This window comes from Sinocyclocheilus rhinocerous, unplaced genomic scaffold (assembly GCF_001515625.1).
Source record: "Sinocyclocheilus rhinocerous isolate Xijiao unplaced genomic scaffold, SAMN03320098_v1.1 scaffold1406, whole genome shotgun sequence".
In the NCBI taxonomy this organism is placed as follows: Eukaryota; Metazoa; Chordata; class Actinopteri; order Cypriniformes; family Cyprinidae; genus Sinocyclocheilus; species Sinocyclocheilus rhinocerous.
Window position 1 is genome coordinate 2,177,931 of NW_015647095.1, and position 22,654 is coordinate 2,200,584.

The window sequence follows — 22,654 nt, forward strand, 5'->3', positions numbered from 1 at the left end:
CCGGAAAGCAGCGGAAGTAAGCAGCGCTGTTTTATAATACTAGATACATTTGAAAGTTCTTTTATAATGCTACTCTGTGCGGTAGTCACCGGTCGTTAGTGAACTACGGCTCTGTGTAGTAAATTCTGCTCCATCTGAAAGCATTTTTTAACAAAATGCGCATGACAATCGCATTCGATTAATCGTGCAGCCCTAGGTGTATGACGTCATTGGCAGGCCACACAATGACACTATGGACACGGTCCGTGTCACTAGTTAAAATTACTTATTTCTCTGATTTAAACATTCTTCGAAACATTTGGGATAATGTAAGTACACAAGCCAGCAAAATATATAACACTGGTCTAGTGGTTTTTGGATATTTTAATTAAAAAAATCTTACATATTGTGCCTTTAAGGAATGACACTTGTTTCAGACGGTATTTACTGCCACTTTGTGGAGGCAATTTAGTCTAAATTTCTTGACATGTTTGTCCATTTTAGTCTTGATAAGAGTTCAGACTTGGTAGCCGATGCTTTCAATCCAATGCATACGAGTTTTTGATCCTGAGGTTCCATGTGTATTTTAAACATTGAAAACAAATCCACTTGTGGGTTAGTTAATATAATGTACATAAATGGTATACAGTAATAAATCCTTTTTCTTATTTCTGTTTCATTGATTCTTTCCAATAGCTTAAGGGATAGCTCACCCAAAAATTTAAACTCTTGTCATTAATTACTCACCCTCATGTCGTTCCAAACCCGTAAAACCTTCGTTAATCTTCAGAACACAAATTAAGATATTTTTGATGAAATCCGAGAGGCAATATCGAGAGCATGCGTCGTGGTACTCTCCATATTGGCGGAGGATGGTGACGCGGAAGAGAACAACTGTTGAATAAAGTCGTTACTTCCTGCACAAAAAGTATTCTTGTAGCTTCATAAAATTACGGTTGAGCCACTGATGTCACATGGACTATTTTAACGATTTCCTTGCTTCGTTTCTGGGTCTGGGAACATTTCAGTTACATTGCTTTCTATGGAGGGTCAGAAAGCTCTCAGAATTCATCAAAACGAACTTAATTTGTGTTCTGAAGATGAACGAAGGTCTTACAGGTTTGGAATGACATGAAGGGGAGTAATTAATGACAGCATTTTCATTTTTGGGTGAACTAAGCCTTTATTTAGAATTAACATTTTATAATTCTAAAATAGTACCATAATTATATATAATTTACAATTTATATATAAAATTGTGAATTTCTATTCAAATTTTGCCTACGAAAGATGCCACTCAAAGTGAAAACTTTCTAAGCTTCAAAATGTTTACGCATTAAATTTTACGTGACAACAGAAAACTTTATATTTAAAATGCATTTTATTTTTCTTTACAAGAAAGAAAGCAGAGACAGAAATAAATGGAGGGCTGGGAGGGAAGGGGACAGCCGTATATAAAGAGATGCAACCTCTGACGTCAAAAAATATGTACAATTCAAAATTATATCCATACAAAACATGCCACATACAATAAAAATTACCATTTTATTCATATTCCCTAAAAGTAGCTCTGCTGTACAGTTGCAGCATCTTTTTTAAAAAGTAGATCAGGTTGAAAACCAAAATCAGGATTTATTTAATTACAACACGAGTAGAGAGCTTAAATTAAGAGATTTCAAAAGAACAAAGGGGGGCAAGAGTTACTTAAAATCCAGTAAGCGCCCATGTTTATTAACAGACTACCCTTAAAAGAACCAATGCTAGTTCGGAGGATGTATAAATAAAATAATGCTGAGTGCAATTCACATGTAATTAATGAAGATATTTTCGATTATTGAAGTCATACCATTGTCCGGCTATGCGGCCTTTTCATAAGTCATATAAAACATTCACTTCTACAGGGAGGGGAGGGGAAGAAAACAACAGGACACGAATCAAAAACAGTATCATCTTGGGACATTCAAGATTTTCCATTTACTGTATATGCTAATTAAACTGTCACTGATTCAAGGACAGGGTTCAGTAATTCACAAGCAGTCGCATAAATAAAAGAAATATACGTGAACAATATTACATAAATACGCAAATGCTATGCACCATTTTACTGCTGTATCTTTCAAAAACAAAACAAAAAAGTAGTATCTATTTCCATGAAAAAACTTTGCATGAATCCCATCTTAAATGTTTGCCATTCACCACCACAAGTCTTCCAAAATTCATTGGTGAAGACAAGAGAAACATCACACCTTTTTAGTTCAACTGTATATGGTCTTGTAGGAAAAAACGCAGATAGGGAAAAAAAAAAAGAAAAAAAAAAGTTAAATGCAAAAACACTCTGGTTCATATACATAAAGATATTACTTAGTTTGCCATTTTACATATATTTATAGATATATACACATTTAGTTTTCTGATAAAATGATATCCAGTGGTTGCTTTTTTTCATGAATTTTATCTCTCTACAATTTTGAATTTGATTAAAAAGGGGCTGGATAAAGAGTTTAGACCCCTATTATGTACAGTTTATACATTTTGCATTTATTCTTAATGTGAGGTCATAAGTCAGGGGAGAAAGGAACAAAGTAGCATGGGCTATGTGGAGACTTTGTTCAACTCCCTTATTTGAAATTCAACTGTTTTTTTTTTTTACTGTTTTAATTTACTTTAATATAAAAGAAAATAGAAATGCCCTTTTGAAGTCTTCCTCTATCACTGCGTCAAGCCTGTAGACTGTGCTACCACTATCAAACCACAATACATAGATTAGATACAACTGGCCGTCAGCAGGCAGAGAAAGACTCACTACAGTAAGTTTACAACAGTCCACTATCACAGAAGGGAAGAGGCTTTACACCTAAGGGTCCTGGTTGGAGTGATGAGATCCATACGGAGATCTAATGAACGCAGGATGGAAGGATTCAAGATGGGAAAACATGTTGAATGCAGTGGCAGTCTTGCATCACTAGTTTGTTTTTTTTTTGCCCTATAATCTTTCAAATTGCACCAACGTGGATCCGCACTGTGGCCCTTTCTCATAATTTGCTCCGTGGTCAAGAACGCGAGAGAATCCAGATGAACGTTTCTACACTAAAAGCATGATCCGCATGTGTGTTGACGCAGCTACATGATATCTACAGTCGGAAAAAGGTGGCCTCTGAGACACCCGTTTGAGTTTTGATTGCTCCAAGTAATGCATCGTCATATACTGTATCTCATTTGTATAATCAAATCAAAAACAGTTGCACTGGCTCACTATTGTAATCATCAGAAAGTAAAATATAGATAGAAGCAAACCTGCTGCTTAAGTTTCCCTGCTTATCCGAGAAGGCAATTGCCATGAACACATTCCTGCCTTCCCCTTTCCACAGTAGCACTTAACAGTTTTAATACAAAGCAGTGACGTCCCACAAACTCAATGAGGTAGACTGGGTGAAATAAACCCACCTTTTAACTCAATATAATAAAACATCTGGTGCCTTTCGAGCCACAGGTCAATAGTATTTCGACGTTATCATATCTCGTCACAGTTCTACGCAGAGCCACTCCAGGATTGTCTTGCCAATGTCCACGATCTTCATTGATGATTTGATGGGAAAGCGTTCGTCTGGGGTGACGGAAAGGGTGGTAGCGGAAAGGATAGGTCCAAGCTAAAGTGTACTAGTTCATTTTTGAGTACTTGCATGGCTTTAATCAAACATCTTCACTGAGTTCTAGTCTAAGTGTATTGATATGCTATAGCTTCAGGTATTTTGGTAGATGTCGAAGGGATCGATTGCAGCCAGAGTCAGCTTATTGTAGGAGGAAACAGTGGAGGAAGTAGAGGTGCTTTTGGCAGAGGTGTACTTTTTAATCAACACGAAAGATTCACGCAGGTCCAATACCTTTGAGCTCATCTGTAAAAGGTTGTGGCATCAAAAGTTTACTCTTCAAAGCTTTGGCTCTTGTTGTGAATAACAAAGTCTTGTCGTTCAGGTGACTGAGAGTGAACTTTTCTTCCTCAATTTAGAGCAGCTTATTAACTGGATAGTAAGAATATAACAGGCTTTGGCGCAGGAGTGTTCTGGCACCAGGGAGCAAAGACGGGTCGGACTCTTTCTCTGTCCCTGTTAGTTCATCCACTTTCTGCAATTCCAGGCTCCACAATGGCAGGGGATCTTGTGCTGATCGTCCTCGAAGTCAAACTGATAGTCATATGTCAGCTAAAACAGATTGAGAGAGGACGATATAAAGCGTTACACTGGGGAACAGCACTGAGAGCAATGCCAAAAAATGAAAAGATTACTGTAACTAACCTCTTCACCCTTTGGGATCCTGCGACTGGATATGATGATGATCTTGTCCTCTTTGTCGAACGTCACAACTTCCGCGACACAGTTGGGTGCACAAGAATGATTAACATAACTAGGGAGAGGAAGAATTCAGAAACTAAGACCCAAATCAAACACTTGGATTGCAAGAAGAGCACAGGAAGTATGATCTTACCGGGCAGGACCGCCAGTTAAGGTGGCATCAATCACATGCTCGTTATTAATGCGGAACATGTAGATCCCACGGTTCTGTTTGAAGAAAATATCGAGTTTAGAAGAAAAAGAAAGGACAATTAGAGCAAATATATGTTGGAAGCTTGACATGTGCAAACCTGCTCCTCGTAAATCTTCTCTCTGCGATTTGCAACCTCATTGCGAATTATGGTGCCAATGTACTCAATGACCATGGTGTGTTTTTCAAGGTCTTTCGCGGCGTACAGACCCAGTCCTTGAATGCGAGAACGGGCCAGGTACACATTGTTCTTCCACTCTGTCTTCAACCGACGATATTGAGAAGATTTAGAATGAACAAACTGCTTGCTATACGGGGTGTTGATCTCTCCTGTAAATGTGCTCTGATAGGCTTTGGACATACTCGTGCTGTTCAGAGTATGAGGCCTGAAAAGCAGGAAAAAAATTACATTAGAACCTTACAATCTCCAAACCATACTTATCCGACACATAAGGTCTTCAATTTCTTTTGTTCATTACCTTTTGCAGTGGGTGAGAATTTTGGGTTCTGATCGTGCACAGCCTGTAGGATTGATCATGAGTGGAAGCTCCATGAGAGGATGGCGGCCATATCGGAACGTATAATTCTGACAGTTTTCCACACCAGGAAGCTGAAGGACATAGGTAAGAGTAACAAAAAAATAACAATACTGTTCATTATTATAATAAAGCCATTTAAGAAAACTATTATTATAAGTAATTATATGTTAACTTAGGGTTGGGCGATATGACCAAAATCTTATATCACAATACGAGTAAATTTATTTCACGGTAACAATATATATCATGATTAGGTTATATGCAAGTATCAAATTTTCATGTTGTGATTAATTGCTAATGCTTTCATCACGGTATACGGTATTATCACGGTGTTGAAATTTAGTTGCAAAAAAGTGTTGTCATAATACAGTATAACAGGTTTAATAACTTTTTTCTTCTAACAAAAATAACTGAACATTTAAATACAATAAAGCAATACACAAAAAAAATTTATAAAGTTAAAAATTTTACACAGATTAAAGTACAAAAGAATTATAAAGACCAATAGGTATCACTTTACAATAAGATCTCATTAGTTAACCTTAGTTAATGCATTAACATTCACAATGAGCAATAGCTACATTTGCTACAGAAGTTATTAATCTTTGTTAAAAAAATACAACTCTTAGTTCATGTTAGCTCATTAAATAACACAGTTGCAACTTTCGATTTTAACAACATGTTATTAAATATTGGAATACCTAAGATTAATAAATGTTCAGAAGAATTTTTCATTGGCAGTTTAACTAATGAATTAACTAATGTTAACTAATGAAGCCCTAATGTAAAGTGCGACCGAACAATAAAGAATCAAAACACTTTCAAACAATATCTAGGGCATGTTGTAGTAAAGATTAAAATGTAAAAAAAGTTTGAAAATAAATAACCTATTAAGTCTAAATATTTAAGTATTTGGCGCTGTGATGAACATCATAGCAAATACACAAATCTGAATGGCTATTTAAATAATTTAAACATGATTCAGAAACAGGAAGTAATGCAGCTGCTTTGTTTACAGGGTTTCCGGGGTAAAGGCTGCATTTAAATGAATTATTATATTATTATTATCATTTCTGCAGTTTAGCGCCATCTGCTGTCAGAGAGTGAAAGTGCGCTTTCATCCAGAGCGTCTCTCACATGTTCCGCCATGTGCTTCACGTCCGCGCTCGTTTACATCAGAGTGCGCACGGGTCTTTCACGCTGCATACAGCTGTGTTGTGCATTTTGACCAGTTGATGGGAAAAGTATTCTTAAAATGCATTCAAAATTCGGAATAATTTGTAATATATAATTATTCCAGAAGTTATTAATCTTTGTTAAAAAAATACAACTCTTAGTTCATGTTAGCTCATTAAATAACACAGTTGCAACTATTGATTTTAACAACGTGTTATTAAATATTGGAATTACCTAAGATTAACGAATGTTTAGAATAATTATTCATTGGCAGTTTGTTAACTAATGAATTAACTAGTGTCAACTAATGAAGCCCTAATGTAAAGTGTGACCGAACAATAATTTGAAATTTGAAAATAAATAGCCTATTAAGTCTAAATATTTAAGTATTTGGCGTTGTGATGAACACCATAGCAAGTACAAAAATCTGAATGGTTATTTAAATCATTTAAACATTTCAGAAACAGAAAGTAGTGCAGCTGCTTTGTTTATGGGGTTTCCGGGGTAAAGGCTGCATTTCTGCTGTCAGAGAGTGAATGTGCGCTTTCATTCAGAGCGTCTCTCACGTGTTCCACTATGCGCTTTTCATCCGTGCTTGTTTACATCAGAGTGCGCATGCGTCTTTGAAGCAGCATACAGCGGTGTTGTGCATTTTAACCAGTTGATGGGAAAAGTATTCTTAAAATGCATTCAAAATTCGGAATAATTTGTAATAAATAATTATTCTCTGTATTTTGAAGTGCCCACGATAACAATATCGTGCATATTCATTATCGTGATATATCGCATTACCGAATACCGGCACATGTCTAATCATGATATAGTTTTTTTTACTTTAAATAAGGTCTTTATTATATAAAAAATAGACAGTAGAACAAATAAATAGGAAATGCTACATACATTGTATAAAGTAACTGAATGCATAAAACACTGCATATTCTTTACTGTGTAAATTAAATGTTTATTTCTTCTTATTAAAGTTACAAAAGTGATTTAGTGAAGAGCAGCGAGATATTTCCTCTTTTGTTGTTTGATTAAAATAAATGACAGACAGCAGGAATATTAGACTGCTGTCACTTTAAGAGCTGCCCGGATCCAATATACTGTTACAAGTTCTCTTTCTCAGCTGTTTGCTTTCAATTAAGACCCAAATAACTGTGTTTACGAGGATACCAGCAAAGAGGGGCATTTTGACTCATACAAGTGTGTATTTAACCGTTCAAGGCCTATAAAGCAGCAAAAATAACTCAATACTCCCGCGCACTATGAGCACTGTCTTCACGTGCGCGTCTCTCAGATAGCGCGCACATATATTGAAATGAGTTATCTTTCGCTGCTGATTGCATTTCAATGGCTTAAAATCAATTGTTTTTCAACTTTAAAGCTTAAATATACGTGCAAACAATGCGTTTTCGTTGCACAGCAACGTCACGTGAGCATGTAACCGCAACAAGAGACGATAATCTAAAATCTCTACCGGTTGACAAATATCTCCCGGTTAATTGTGTCTACCGGTGTATAGCCAACCCCTATGGTAAACTGTTCTTTTGTTAACAGTTCTCTGTTTCCAACCATACTTATTCATTTCTCACCGATTCGGTGATTCGCATCACTGCATGGACAGTGAGTCCATACATCTCCTCTCCCTTGACATGCTCGGTGAAGAGTTTCAACATGGCTGCTTCATCACGCAGCTTGGCAACCTGCTGCACAATCTTGGACCAAATTCCTGAAGAGCAGAAGCATGACATTAGCATTATGCTCCCAAGATAAAACATTCCATTAGGATTACATTTACAGTCATTTCAGAATATAAACTTAGATTTACATACCATCTGGAGTGGGGTCTCGGAAATGCAGGTCTTCATACCCGTGCTCCAGTACACGCACTTCAAACAGGGGCTTGCCATCCTGCTCACTGATGCGACAACGGTAGCGACACCTGCGGTTTGGCACACGAGTGCTCCAGTAAATGCGTGTGGCCTCATAGCCCACTGGAAAGATAGCAGTGGGTGAGTGAAACGCAGCCATCTGAGAGGGCAAGAGCTGGCCCACGGCATGGAAGATGAGCCCGCCAACACGGAACATGTGAATGCGGTCGCCACGTTGCAGGATGCTTGCGATCTGCTTCACCTCATCTCGCTCGATGTAGACGCGTCGAAAAACAGCAAAACTGCTAAGCTCCTCCTCACTGGGGCCTTTAAGCTTGTGCTGGGTGCAGAGCATAGTTTTGTCTTTGAAAAACATGCAGCGTGCCCGGATGGCACAGGCAAAATGATAAACATTCGGGCAGCGCAAACGATTGCAGCTGTTAGTAGCACCCGTCTTCTGACAGTAGGCACAGCGGGTGCGTAGTCCACGCCGAAGGGCAACCTCCACGTTAATAAGTGCACCGCCCTGGGTCTCATACACCTCAGTGGACCACAGAGCACAGTTAAGATGCACCCACAGATCAACATCGATGTTAAGCAAGCGTGCAGGACCATCTGTGGCACCATCTCCCTCCTCGTGGCAGAAACAGCACTTGCGCTTGTCTCGGGGAAGCTTGTCTGGTTTCAGCGTAATGCGGAGGCGCTCCATGAGCTCGGAAACTTCACGGCTGTTCTCTTTCTTAGAGCCTCCCTTGCGAATAGTGATGACTATCTGGAGACGCTTCCAGCGCAGACCCTTCCATTTTTTGACCTTGGGTCGTTCTTCTTCTTCATCAGAAAGTGGCCTGCTACGGTGTTTGATGGGTTTGAGGGACATCTCCATTGTGGGGGAGTCTAGAGGGGGAGAACTGGCTGGAGCAGAAGGTTGTTGTTCTTCTGATGGAGCAGCTTGGGGAAGGACCACAGGCTCCTGAGATTCAGACTCCAGTGCAACAGGGGAGCTGTGAGACTCCAATTTAATTATAGATTCAGTTTTGACAGGTGCACTTAGGCTTGCGGAAGGGGATGATGCAGTCTGAATTGGTGCATCTGGTTCAGGTTTGGGCTCAGGTTGAGTGATATTTTCTGGCTCAGCTACAGCAGATGATGGGGGTGGAGGTGGAGGTGGCGATGGTGATGGAGGTGGAGAAACCTCGACAGGAATAACAGGCAGGTGGCGCACATCCAGATCTGAAACATTCGTCATGTAACAGTGCTGAGCAGGTCTATCTTCTTGCTCTTGGCATTCCTGCAAAAGTGTGAAAATGTCAGAAGAAATGTAATGTATTTCTCAAAAGCAAGACAACATTTACAAAAAACTAATGAAATTCTCAGGAAACTCACCTGTTTGATGAAAGCAAGAATATCAACTTGTTTCCTCAGGGTACACCCTGGGAGGGAAACATCAAACTGCCTAAGCCATTCTGTATCGTGGCTTGCAGAAGGGTCCGCCTTCATACCTGATTTAAAAAAGAAAAACATAGCATAAGGAAAAAAACAAAGCAGCAGCTTAACATTTAGCCAACACTTTGAAAATGTTGAATGACAGCTCGAGTGCATTACCTGGGTTGGAAGCGTCAGGTACTTTCCCAGGTTCAACACCTGCTCTACCTGGACTCTGGGGAAAAGCCGCCTCGTAAGAACTTGGCATACGTATGTGCAGCAGTTGGGCAACAGCCAACATCACTGTGTTGAGATTCTGATGCGGAGAATTCAAAACAGTACTTAAATATTGTCACACAAAATTACCTAAGGCTTTTGTGGGGGTAAAGACATTTAGAGATTTGAATACCTTTGCTGCAGCTGATGAAAGCATGAAGGTTACAGCCACTTCATTGCTTTTGGTTTTGTCCCACTGGCTGGATGAGGCTACAACTTTTCCATCCACTGACTCAAATGGTTTTGTCTCGGGAAAACCTGTACATGGGTAAGATCAGCAAGTCAGTCAGTCATTGAAGATTCAAGCAAACAAATTAAAATCATTTCCAAATGATACCACATACTTGGGATGGCAGAACGAGGAATAATGGGTATAACAGGAGAGATGACCCTCTCATCGTCCTCCTCTTTGGTATCCAACAGATGGGGGAAGCGTGTTGTCTCATCACCTAGTTGGCTTTCAGGTGAGGATGCGGGCACAATGCTGTCTGGAGCATCACTGTCCTCATCGCTCTCCATCCTGAGTTGAAAGAATCCATTAGTGCACTGACATATACATAAGTTTAAGATTAGTTGTTCTGTGGAACATACTGCATTATAGAGTTGGTAATTTACCGTATATCTTCGTTTTGATTGTGAGGTGGAGTAGGGAGAGCTGCTAGTATGTCCACACTCTTAACTTCTTCTGGAACAGAACCTTCAAGTACAAGGAAAAAAATTTCTGTGCAAAAACAGCCATCAAACCGTGTCACTAATGAATTAGAATCAATACTGTGTCTTACCCATGGTATCCTCTGATGCCTCGGTCTCTTTCTGACCTTCTGCTAGTTCTTCTACAGGTGTCACTCCATTTAGAAGCTTATGCTGCACAGAAGGTGGTGGAGTTGGAGGAAGGGATGATGGTGGTGTTGGAGGATTGCTGAGGTTGTTCTAATACAAAAAAAAACAAAGAACATATCAAAATATGGATATATTACATGTTGAAAAAAAGATATTAAAAAAAAAAGTGTTGCAGTCATTACAATCTGGTTGCATCCTATTCTGTCAGTCTTTGGAATTCCCAGAATAAGGAACATGTCTTCCGTTGTGTACTGAAAGGTATACAAAATGCCAAACTATGCCATACCTTTGTAAGAAGTTGGGAATAGTAGTCTGGAATGTTGTCCAGCATAGCATTTCCAAATGAGCCTTTTAACTGGGCCTTAGCATTGGCTGGACTGCTGCCGAAAGGAGCAAACAAATCCAGACTAGCAGTAATGGAGGGCTCCATCAAAGGAAGAAGAGAAAGTCCCTGTGGGTTAACCATAAGAGAGCAATGGTTTAATATAATATTAATCCAAAGTTTTCATAGCATAGCATCACTCTTAAAACAGGAAACAAATATTCAATAAGCCAATGCCACATACTTGTTTCAGCTGCTTCATTATTGCCTCAGTTTTTCCAACCTCTTCTTTCTTGGTTTTCTTTCTAGAGTTTGGCCCACGCTCTCCAGCTTTTGTGGTACGTTTGGCCTTGACTATTGGAGTTCTCTTTGTGAGTGACTGCAGATCCTAAAAACAGTAGCAGATAAAAATTAGAAGCTCAAAAAATGTACATGCACACAATCAAGTGGCTTTCTTGGTCATACCTCCATGTTGCGTGGAGTTCCTTGAAGCTTTTGCTCCAGCATTGCCAGCTTGCTATTGATGTGCCCATTTATCTCATTATGAATGCCATCTGAGGGCCTCTGAGAAGCCATTTGTAAGTTTTTGGTTCGAAGAAGTTTCTGTAGAAGCTGTTGGCCAGTCTCTGTCCTTTGAATTTGGGATCCAAGATCTCCTGCTTGACATCTAGAGCCTGGAACAGAGTTCGCAATAGCAGTGACTGCCCCTCCAGAAATTTCTCTCATTATGCCTTCAGAATGGGCTTCTACACTACCTCCTGTGTCACATTGGACTTCACGTGGTTCCTGTTTGATGTTTTGCAGTGTTATTTTACTGAGCAGTTGAGTTGGTTGAGACATATGACTGTCAGATACTTGGGCAGCAGTTGTTGCTTGGTGTGGGTTCTGTGCTGACTGAGGAGACGGACCATTGAGTGGAAAAGGAGCTGATAGATTTTCAGAATTGGGGCTCTGAGTCTTGGCAATTGGAGATCTCAAAGGTGAAGCTACTGATCCCCCTCTCTGGCTAAAGGGGCTACTCTTTCCTACAACATTTTCTGGCCTAGAAGGCAATGACAAGTGACTAGAGAGGGAGAAGGTGTCCGGCTCAGGTTTATGTACAGATGCTGGGCTTGAACCAGGTTCTGGAACAGAAGACCCTGCAGGAGAACGCGCATGAGATGGAGAGGCTTGAAAGGGGCTCAGTGCTGTTGCCACATGGGCCTGCTGTTGCTGAAGGTGCTGGGGGCCTGGTGGAGTCTGACAAATTCTCATGAGCCTTTGCTGATTAGAAAGCGGGCTTCCAGGAGAACCCTGACCCACTAACTGGCGAGGAGACATCGGTCTAGCCATATGTCCAGGTGCTGTGGCACGAATATGACCCATTACTGGCCTGGGCACTTGACCCCTCATCATCTGATGCTGATGTAATTGTTGCTGTTGTAACATCTGCTGCTGCTGGGCACTAATGATGTACTGAGGCAAAGGTCCTTGAGAAGGTTGCTGCATAGCCCCCGAAACACCTTGATGAAACTGTGAAGCCATACCAGATGATTGTCCCATTGCTCCTGATTGCTGTTGAGTGCCAGCTGGACCGTGTTTGCCTGCTAATCCAAAGCAGTGCTGCTGTTGTTGGGTTTCAAGACCTGGCATCCGTGGACCAACTGGTGGCCCCTGTGGGACCTGGGGACGCATTTGTCCCTGAGCCTGACCTTGCATTCTTAGCATCTGGCCTTGTTGTAGCTGTCGCTGAGCAATCATTGCCTGAATTTGCTGCAACTGTTGGTTGGGAGTCAGGTGACGCAGTTGGGGGTTCTGTGCAATGAAGGCCTGAATGTTAATAGGGGCACGTATTTGCCCTGTCGGTGCACCAGGCCTTGGAATCATCATCATCTGCTGGCCTCTAGGAATGCCCATCTGTTGAGTCAAGAGAGCTTGCTGCTGTTGATTTGTAATGCCGGTCATTGTAGTTTGAGTCTGACCACTATTTTGGCCAAGTACATCCTGTGGTTGTTGTGCAGCAATCTGACCAGCTTGCTGTTGTGCCATAATGCACATTTGCTGATCTTCCTGTTTTATTTGTATGGTGTTCTGGGTCTGAAGACCAAGTTGCATCTGTTGTTGCTGTGGTTGTACTTTAAGATGAGATCCAGCCTGTTGGTTGCCCACAAAACCATGTTGTTCTGCTACTCCAATATTCTGGTTTGGCTGAGGCTGTGCTGTCTGTTGTTGGCCCAGAAAAGCATGTGCTTGCTGTGGCTGTCCAACACCACTTTGCTGCTCTCCACTAGATCCCTGTTGTTGCATCTGAAGTGGTGTAGGAGGTCCACCCTGCTGGGGCGGTGTTTTTGGACTAAGTAGTCCTCCATCTTTATGATCAGGATTTTGAAGATCTTGGACACCTTGCTGTAAGTTCTCAGTAACCCCTTGGGTATTCCCTGATTGTGGAGTTTCTAAAGCTCTTTGTGGCTCAGAAGGACCAACCTGCATTGGTTGTTTCAGTTGTGAAATTTGTTGCTGCTGAAGTTGAACAAGGTTTTTTGCAGAATTCTGTTGCTGTTGTGACATGAGCATGCGCTGAGCCATTACACTCTGTTGTTGCGGCGTGAGTTGGGTTGGTGGCCCCCTAACAACATGCTGTCCACCTGGCCCGTGCTGATCCATCAAGCCCTGAGGTCTCTGAAGCTGCTGAACAATTTGTTGATTACCAACCATACCCTGTGGCTGGCCTGCAATCATATTTACGGTTTGAGGCATTGGCTGGCCCATGACATTATGTTGCGTCTGCCCAATAGCCTGGTTTCCCATCATACCTGGAGTCGTTTGCATTAACCCCTGCTGATTTTGCTGGTTATTCATTAATCCTTGTTGTAAGCTTGGTTGCTGCTGCCCCATATTGCCCATCAAAACTTGGGTTGGCTGGTTGCCCATGGCTCCAGGCTGCGGATTCATTATACCAGGCTGCTGAGGTTGATGTGACATAGGCTGCTGTCCCATCATCAACTGTTGTTGCTGTTGCTGCTGCATTTTTTGGACCATTTGCATTCTATGCTGTAACTGTCGTTCCTGTATGACTCTTGAATCTGGTCCTTGTGCTCCAGGGGCTTGTTGGAAAAAAACAGGAGGTGGCACTGGTTGCACAGTGCCAGGTCCAAGTGGGAGAGAAGGCTGGGCTCCACCAAAAGGTTGCATTTGTGGCATTCTAACTGGCATGCCTCCTTGAGGCATCCCTACTTGAGGCATTCCTCCAGGCGGTTGACCAATAATTGGTGCTCCTTGTTGTCCCATCATCATTTGTCCAGGCATCTTGGAAAGCACGTGGGGTGCCTGCGTAGAGGGCCCTGGAGCTAGTATGGAAGACCCTTGCTGATGCTGTTGTTGCTTGCTTCGGTACTCTGCAATAAGATTGGTGTGCTCCTTTTGCTGTTTACGCACCTAGAAAAGCCAATTTTATTGTTCTTAGCTGAATGACTTTCAAGATAACAAAATCTCTCACATATATTTGTAAAAAGACATTTTGCATACCTGGTCCAACTGTTTCTGGATCTTACTTTGTTCCTCAGTGACCAGTTTGAGCTTTTCAGCATCCGCTTCTGCAAATTCACGTCCAGCTTTCTTTGCGGTGCGCTGCTTGGCACACAGAGCTTTACGGGATTTACGATGTGCTCCAATTTGCTCTTCTAAGAACTTCAACTGCATTTGCAGCAACTGCTGGGTGTGCACAAGCCATTCTTCATATTGGTGCTGCTCAGCATCATCTGTTATAAGTGTGATGGCCCAAGAACATTAATAGCATGAAATAAACTGAACTGTCTATAACCTAAATGCACAACGTGTGCCTATACACTGTGCACAATTCTGAGCAACCTATGTTTTCTACTATGCAACACAGTCAGACTTCCATGTTATAATCTAGACTCTGAAATTGTGTCAAATTTCTGCAATCAGAAATCAGAGTTCCATTTTATTGTCTGGACTGTTTTCAGCACTGCCAAAATCATAAGACTCTAAATGTGTGTTTACATAGGGAATGTAATATTTAAATAAGGGAAAGGGCAATAATAGCATTGAAGGGGTGGTTTACTAAAAAAAAAAAAAAGAAATGCAAAACATACTGATGATGCCAAATTGCGGAGGATTTGGTCTTGTTTGAACCTGGTTGCTGCCTTCTCCCTCCTGAAATAGAAGGATTAAGGTTAAGATACTATATTAAATTCAAATGAAATGTGAACTTCAAATGAAATGTGTTGTCTCTCTATGAATGTGAGTAAACTAAAGAGCTGATTGTGGACTTCAGGAAGAGACAGCAGCGGCCCTATACTCCTCTTATGATCATTGGGACCCCAGTGGAGAGGGTGAGCAGCTTCAAGTACCTTGGTGTAAACATCTCAGAGGACCCGACTTGGACTTCACACATCCAAACTCAGGTTAATAAAGCCAGGCAAAGACTGTACCATCTGCGACAGCTGAGAAAATTCAGGGTTTCGCCAGCAATCCTGAAAACTTTCTATTCAGGGGCCATAGAAAGTGTATTGACTCAGTGGATCTCAGTGTTGTATGGGAACAGCTACAGTCAAGACTGCAAAGCCCTGCAGAGAGTTGTGCGCTTAGCTGAGCCACAGCAATTTCTGTAATATTTTATTGATTTACTTTTTTACCCCTATTGCTGCTATGTAACTACCCTGTACAACCTGTTTGCACATTCTTCTCTTGTACATTCCTGCTCATCTTAATATTTATTAAGTCTACAGTATACTGTCCTGCGCATTTTATTTTATTCTTATTTTTTTAATCTTACTTTTTCCATACCTATATTTATATATATTTTTCTTGTGTTTGCATTCTTTAATAATTGCACTGTCCATGGAGCGGACCTGACTTACATTTCACTGCTGGTCATATATTCTCTATATAACCATGTATGTGACAAATAAAAAAAAAAAATCTTGAACTACAGAAGAATACTAAACTTACCTTGGAAGACCCAGGAGCAAGCTGAGCCTGGGAATCCTCATTTCCAGGGGCAGAGGTTAGCCTCTGAGCCAAAAGAGACGCTTGTTGCCTAAAGTTAAATAAAATTGAAATTAAATCTGAAACAGAACTAAGTGGGCAATTTTTTGGAAATGTCAACTAGGAAATTTAGCAAAGGAACAAAACCACTTCTAAATCTAAATACTACATTTAGATCTATATTACTGTATTAAGAAGCTATAATAGATCAATTGCATAATGCATCTACTGTACCATATGAGGTGTGCACCAAATTTTTCAAATTAAAGTTATAAAAGAAAGAAAATGAATTTTTCAAGGTGTAATGCATCTCAAAATGTTGTCAATTTTTGTCACGTCTGTAAAACAATTTCCTGATTTAAACTGTAAAAACCTGCCTAGACCATTGTTTTTCTTATGTCTGAACTCTATGTACAGGTTTATTAATACACATACAATAGATGTTAAAAAAGAAACCTTACAATTTTCACTTCAAATTTAAATTCTGTTTTTTGTGTTTTTTTTTTTTATGACAGTATGTCAAAGACAAAAACAGTACCTATTAATTCCTGGTGGTACACCCATAGGATCTTGAGCCAACACCCTTTTAATTCCTTTCAGTGCAACCATTTTAGCCTTCGCAATAGGATCCTTTATATCATCTGTCATGAATTTATCCAGATCTGAGAAAAAAAAAAGTTTTATATTTACAAAAACACATTCATTATTGTGATAACAAAATTTGAATAAAAGTTGATGGAACTCAGCATACCTTTATCTGGGAAAAAGTTGCTGGCCAAGTTCTGCTGTTTAACAATATGTGGAGGTGGTGCTGTCTGCTGCTGAGGAGTAAGACCAGGATGAATTCTACCAGGCTGTACACCCCGTAAAATGCCTTGCTGTTGTCCCATCGCTGCATGGGGAGGTGAAGGCACTGCAGCACCAATTAACCTCTGCTGCTGTTGTGGTAACATGTGAGGTGGCCTGGGCACCATACCAGCTTGAGGCACTATGCCTTGGGATGGATGGTGGTGCTGTGGCATCATAATTTGATTTGACCCTTGTGGAGGCTGTTGCTGATTCTGAATGCTGTGAAGTTGACTACCAATCCCTCCTTGTAGAGCACTTTGCTGCTGCTGCTGTTGTTGCTTCTGAAGCTCCTTCTTTTCATGTTCCAAAAGATCTTGTATTAACAAAGGTAGTTCACTCGCTTCCAGTGAGCTTTCTACTTTGTCAAGATCATCTGCTGCAGAGTGGTGGCCAGCATCTGGCAATCCAAGTGGATCATCACCCAGGTCCGGATGTGGTGCAGTTGGTGGAAAAGACAGTGCATCTGCTTGGCTGGGAAGAGGAAAAGGTATGCCACCTAAACGGACTGTGTTCAATGAAGCAGTTGCAGTCTCTGGTTGATTAGAGGCTTTTGTTCCACTAAGCAAAACAGACACTGTTTCACTAATGTCATCTTTAACAGGAGCTTGTCCTGACTGTGGTTGTTCAATCAATCCCTTGTCTTCAAGTTTTACAGAGGATAGCCTAATGACATCAGAAGACTCTACCTTCGGCGTTTTGGTAGATGAAGTCTCAGTCTTTAAAGGTGGTTGAGTGGCAGTTGTGTGCATGTCCTGGGAAGCTATATCCACTTTTGGTTTCTCTTCAACCTTGATTTCTACTTTAGCAGAAGACCCTGGTCCTTCCCCCTCTGCTTCCACAAGTCGTAATTGGTCAGAGAAAACATCTTTGGGATCACCCTGATCAAGCTCAGGGTCAGTGTAAGCCAGCAAATCAAATTCATCACTGTTGAGCAGATCATCCAAATGAGGATCATTGGTCTCAAGATTGTCAAGGTTTGCCAAATCATCATCACCCTTATCAGGATCCAGGTCAAGAGTAGCAAGATCATCATCCTCCACTCCGGTTTCTGCCACTGTATCACCCAGCCCTAGGTCAGACTCAGGTAGGTCAACTGGATTCACAACAGTCTGCTGACCTCCTATTGTACTTGTTTGACGAAGCTGTTGAGTAGTAGTGTGAGAAATGGGAGTTTTGGGTATAGTAGTTGGCACCTGCTGTGGCTGTAGTTGAGACTGAGAAGGGGGTACATTGCTTTGTTGTTGCATCAGTAGGTCCATGCCACCCTGCTGTAACCCAATTCTGGGATCACGCGTTCCCTTCGCTGAAGCATCGAGAGAAGGGGGAAAATTCTGCTGAACAAAAGCAGCATTCATTTCCTGCTGTGGAAGAAACATGCGTGGTCTCGGTATAGGCGCCCTTTGCATAAACTGAGGACCCAGTGGCATCCTCTGGGAATTATGCCTCAGCTCTATAAACTGAGGTGGAGCTCCCGACACATGGCTTTGTACAGCCTCTGCGCCAGTGCCTGGAACCCCCGTCAAAGGATTGGGCACATTCTGCATGGACTGTATGTTAAGAGGATTGTTGATGGGAGTATTAAGGTGCTGTCTGGGAACGGCTTCCATCATAGATGGCTGTGGGAACCTCCGCGGAGCACCTTGGTTTTGCCACTGTGCAGGAAATGGTGGACGAGGATACATCCCCTGAGAAATATTGGGCCCAGCTTGCCTACAAGAAAAGTGTTGATTATGAAATGATCAGTGTGGAAGTAACATGTACAAGGACTGTGTAAAAACACAAAGTAATCAAAATCAGTAGCATTTAATTAGTTCAATCTACCTTAATGCACTGGGGTCCATAGTTGCTGGTGTTCCAGGAGGAGGTGGGCGGCAGAGCTTTTCATCCATTGCTCCCACTGGCGGAGGCATCCTGGTGGCAAGGGCTGCCTGAGCAACCACAGCTCTGTCCTGATGGACAAAAGATGATGTTATGCCAACTAACAAAACACTTTTGGCTGTTTACTCTAGGGCTGCACGATCAATAGAAACAAAACCAAAAATCGTGATATGGCTTAATGTGATCATCAAATCACACAAAACACACAAATTAGTTAAATAAATGCTGTTCCACATGAACTCATCTCTGCATGTGCTCGGAGTTTGGGTTGTTTTCAGTGTGCATTTGAGAATGCAATATGTGCCAACCATTTTCCCAAACTTGTAATGAGAAGCGCTTATAAACTGTCTGCTGTCAACAAAGGGAGACTTTAAGGACTCCTTGTGATTTTCCACCTAAATAAAAGCTTGATGGATTAACATTTGAAAATTAATAAAGACTGTCGTAAATATTAGTGTTGGAATAATTTGACAGTTGTATTGTAAAATAAAATTCTATAATTTTTTTCTTTTACATATTTTACTTGTCTATAATATTATTAAAGTTATGGCAATCACAAAAATTGACTAAATTGTGCAGCCCTATAAAAGCACCGCAACAAATCTTTTTTTAAATCAAATTGTGCAGCCAAGATTCAGATTCAGTACATCCCATTCAATATTAATTCAATATTAATACCTGAGGGTAAGGAGGTGGTGCTCGCTGGCTTTTGTCTTGCTGAAAGGCCGGCATTTCCACACCTGGCCAACTCTGAGCAGGATTACCCACCACAGGTGCTTCCTTCTCTTGGCGGAGTGAGTTTCTCTGCATTTTTTGTCTTATTAAAAACTCTCTTAATCGTTGCCTCTGTGGTACATAAGACACAAAAGTAAAATGAAAACCTAACTCATTCTACCCAAAACTCTTTTTAAATTTACACATCTACTCAGTGTCTACTTTACCTGTCTGTGCTTTTCTAACTCGGATGGACTAAGGCTCATGAGAGCTGGATCCTGTCCAGCTGACAGGTCTGACATATCCTGCACCCCTGGCAAGTTGGGTAAATGTGGAGCATCTGTTGCCCGCACACTTGCTTCTTGGTTTCCAGGTGTAAGTGCTATTCTTGAGTTAAATTCAGCACCCACTGGTTGTGTCTGGGACTGTGGCTGCTGGAGGTGGACCTGAGCTTGCTGAGGAGTCATCATCTGCTGCTGGCCAATTACTTGTTGCTGGCCCATTTGAAGCCCTACACCAGGACTGCAGCTGAAAGCAGGGGGTTTTCCAGAGAGCGGATCTGCTACTGAGGGTGAGCAGGGGGGTTGCTGGCTAGGATGAGGTGAGCCTCTAAAGGGAGAGTTACCTTCTGGTGCTACAGAAGATGGGCGGGGGGGTTTATGCAACGAAGTGAAGGAATCTCTGGACTGAGGTCGTGAAGGTGGGCGGGAGTAGGGGTCAGGTGACTGGAAGCGTGGAGTGGCTGGTGACTGCACAGAAAGCACATCATTGGAAATGGCTCCTGGTGTGAGAGGCGACTGAGAACTGCCTCGTGACTGAGGGCTGGAAGGCAATCTTGAGTATGTTTCTTGCTGAGGCGCAGGAAGCCTCTGGGGTAGAGGAGAGGAGCCGTCACCCGATTGAGGTCGCGGTGTGAGAGGAGGCTGGGCGTAAGGGTCAGAGAACGTAGAGGGCGATTGGCGGTAGCTCTCAGGAGGATGATTAGGAGAGGCACCTGGAGGGTGTGAAACAGGTAATCCACCTGCATCCCCCTGATGCATACGAGGTGTCATGGGAGCTTTAAATAGCCCATCTTCAGAGTCCAAACTAGCAGGAGAACCAGAGCTTAGGTCTTGTCTGCCAAATGAAGAACATGGAGATGGGGCATTAATTTCTGCCCTATTTGGACCCACCCCAGCAGGTGAAGAAGCTATCGCATATGGTGATGGAGATGAAGCATGATCTTGTCGGCTAGCTCCATGCTGGCCACGGTAAGGGTCACCACAAAGGCCTGTATGAGGTGGTGAGAACATCTGCGAGTCTCCAGGCCTAGATCGAGGACTCTCAGGTGGACCTAAGGCCTCCTGAGAGGGCTGCTGAGGTTTGGGGATCTGCTGTTGTGATTTAAAGAATGGGTCAACCTGCTGGGCCCTGCGAGGAGTCCCTGGTTGCATGTCAAGGGAGCCAAAGTTGGCTGGCCGTCCCTGAGTAGCACCCTGTGGGCCAGGCATAGGATATCCTGAGGAAGAGGCCTGCAAGGGGCTGGAAGAAGGATGTGAGTATGGGGTGGATGGCTGAGACTGAAGGTGCGGAGACTGAGAGGGAAGTTTAGAAAATGGGTCTGTCTGCACATCAGCTGAGCAAGGAGTCTTGAGTGGTCCATCGGGAAAAAAGGCTGAAGATGCAGAGTCAGGGGCAAGAGGGTAAGGACTCTCAGCAGAGCTCGGCTGGGAGGGTGTGGATACAGAGCCTGAGGGTGGGGGAATTTGGAGGTGCAGATTAGGGCGCTCCCCTTTAATACAGCCAGGCTCAGTTTTGATAGGCCGACATACTTGACTCTCTGCCTGCTGTTGATTAGAATAAAGAAAAATTTGTACAATTACAATGCAAACACATCAAATGATTATACAGTGCATTTGAATAGAAGGCCACTTACCTTCTGTGCCTTATTTATTCTCTGAGCAGCCCTATTATCTTTGGCCTTTTGCTGAATGGATAATGGAAAGTTGTAAACAAAAGCAAACTGTTAGAGAACAAAGGCAGTACTATAAAATAATAATATAAAATACTACTCCACAAGGGTCAAATCAAATTTAAAGTTACACTATAGATTCAAACTTGCACCTACCAGATAAGGAACCTTGTCTGCTGCTGATACCTTCCTCCAAATCTTCATTATTTGTTTACAGCGACTGGCCCAGTCTATGAATAGAAAGGAAATAATGAAGCGGACCTAACAAATCTTTAACTGTGTAAGCTCTCTATATTTTGAGCAGTAAAGTGATTAATTGACAGAAACACCTACTACAACACTTCTAAAAGTCAGTTTAATACTAACCAGGGTAGTCCTGTTTGAAACTAGGGAAGTTCATGTTAGCATATAGTACAGGCGAGATGGTAGATAGATTTCCCAATTCCTCATCCTTCTCCCAACGCTGCAGACTGCGCTGATTGTAGGAGAGGCCATCACCTTCCTGTTCAGTAGGAGTTGGAGGAGTGGAAGGGGTGGCTGGAGTGGATGGTGTTGCCCATGGGCTTTCCTCATCCTGGTCTGGACTGAAAAGACCACCTCGATCACTGAAGATTATACAAATAAACAAACAAAAAAATACATATAAAGGAGGAGAAATTCATTACGGGACAAAAGTGTCAAGATAAAGCAAATCTATGGCTTACCGTATGTCGAAAAAAGGGGACTGGGAGAGACCTGAAAAAGAGTCCATCATACTAGTTGTGGGGAGTGCGCCAGATAAGGATGCACCTGTAGTTAAATTAGGGTATTTGTTTATGGTAAGTGTAGACATGTATAAAAAAAAATCTGAGTTATATATCACTCACATCTAAGTAATAATATGAAATTCTGCCCATACCTAGAAGGTTTCTTTGAGGGCAACTACTTTGATTTGAATCACCCTCCCGAACAGGCTTAATGCTAGGCTGCAGAGGCCCACTTGCGGTTATTCCCTCAGTGGGTCCAAGTACTTTCCGGAAAAACTGCTGAGAGTCCTGACTTTCTAGTCCCTGAGGGAGATCTGGTGGGTGAAAAGGCAATCTTTTGAGTAATACAACTGTTCAAGACAGCTACCTCACTTGTTTTGTTAAAAGAAATTACCTTCATTCTTCTGTACATCAGACCCTTGTGTATCTCCTGAGCTCTGATTTTTGTTGGAAAGTTGCCCACTTGCTCCTTGCTCTTCTGCTACAAAATATTATGCAAGTTAAATATTATGTTCTGCTAACATTCATTGTCAAAATATCGAAGTACCTCAGTCTTGAAAATC

General features: G+C 41.8%; 1 protein-coding gene across 1 annotated transcript in view; it reads right to left on the reverse strand.

The window, feature by feature from the left end:
• Positions 1–1,341: 1,341 nt before the first annotated feature.
• Positions 1,342–22,654, reverse strand: part of LOC107708781 (histone-lysine N-methyltransferase 2D) — a 32,679-nt gene continuing 11,366 nt past the window's right edge. The window contains exons 24-54 of the mRNA XM_016513088.1: positions 22,486–22,572; positions 22,244–22,405; positions 22,050–22,134; positions 21,712–21,950; positions 21,502–21,575; positions 21,310–21,360; positions 19,622–21,220; positions 19,359–19,526; positions 18,624–18,751; positions 16,705–18,512; positions 16,492–16,615; positions 15,918–16,005; positions 15,059–15,119; positions 14,469–14,701; positions 11,720–14,378; positions 11,430–11,638; positions 11,209–11,352; positions 10,929–11,093; positions 10,585–10,732; positions 10,418–10,499; positions 10,147–10,322; positions 9,936–10,060; positions 9,707–9,842; positions 9,488–9,603; positions 8,066–9,392; positions 7,826–7,962; positions 4,998–5,128; positions 4,619–4,904; positions 4,462–4,535; positions 4,272–4,380; positions 1,342–4,178 (exon numbers count right to left, since the gene is read on the reverse strand). Coding sequence (XP_016368574.1) covers positions 4,086–4,178; positions 4,272–4,380; positions 4,462–4,535; positions 4,619–4,904; positions 4,998–5,128; positions 7,826–7,962; positions 8,066–9,392; positions 9,488–9,603; positions 9,707–9,842; positions 9,936–10,060; positions 10,147–10,322; positions 10,418–10,499; positions 10,585–10,732; positions 10,929–11,093; positions 11,209–11,352; positions 11,430–11,638; positions 11,720–14,378; positions 14,469–14,701; positions 15,059–15,119; positions 15,918–16,005; positions 16,492–16,615; positions 16,705–18,512; positions 18,624–18,751; positions 19,359–19,526; positions 19,622–21,220; positions 21,310–21,360; positions 21,502–21,575; positions 21,712–21,950; positions 22,050–22,134; positions 22,244–22,405; positions 22,486–22,572 — 11,024 coding nt within the window. The 3' untranslated portion in view covers positions 1,342–4,085. The remainder of the gene's footprint in view (positions 4,179–4,271; positions 4,381–4,461; positions 4,536–4,618; positions 4,905–4,997; positions 5,129–7,825; positions 7,963–8,065; positions 9,393–9,487; positions 9,604–9,706; positions 9,843–9,935; positions 10,061–10,146; positions 10,323–10,417; positions 10,500–10,584; positions 10,733–10,928; positions 11,094–11,208; positions 11,353–11,429; positions 11,639–11,719; positions 14,379–14,468; positions 14,702–15,058; positions 15,120–15,917; positions 16,006–16,491; positions 16,616–16,704; positions 18,513–18,623; positions 18,752–19,358; positions 19,527–19,621; positions 21,221–21,309; positions 21,361–21,501; positions 21,576–21,711; positions 21,951–22,049; positions 22,135–22,243; positions 22,406–22,485; positions 22,573–22,654) is intronic.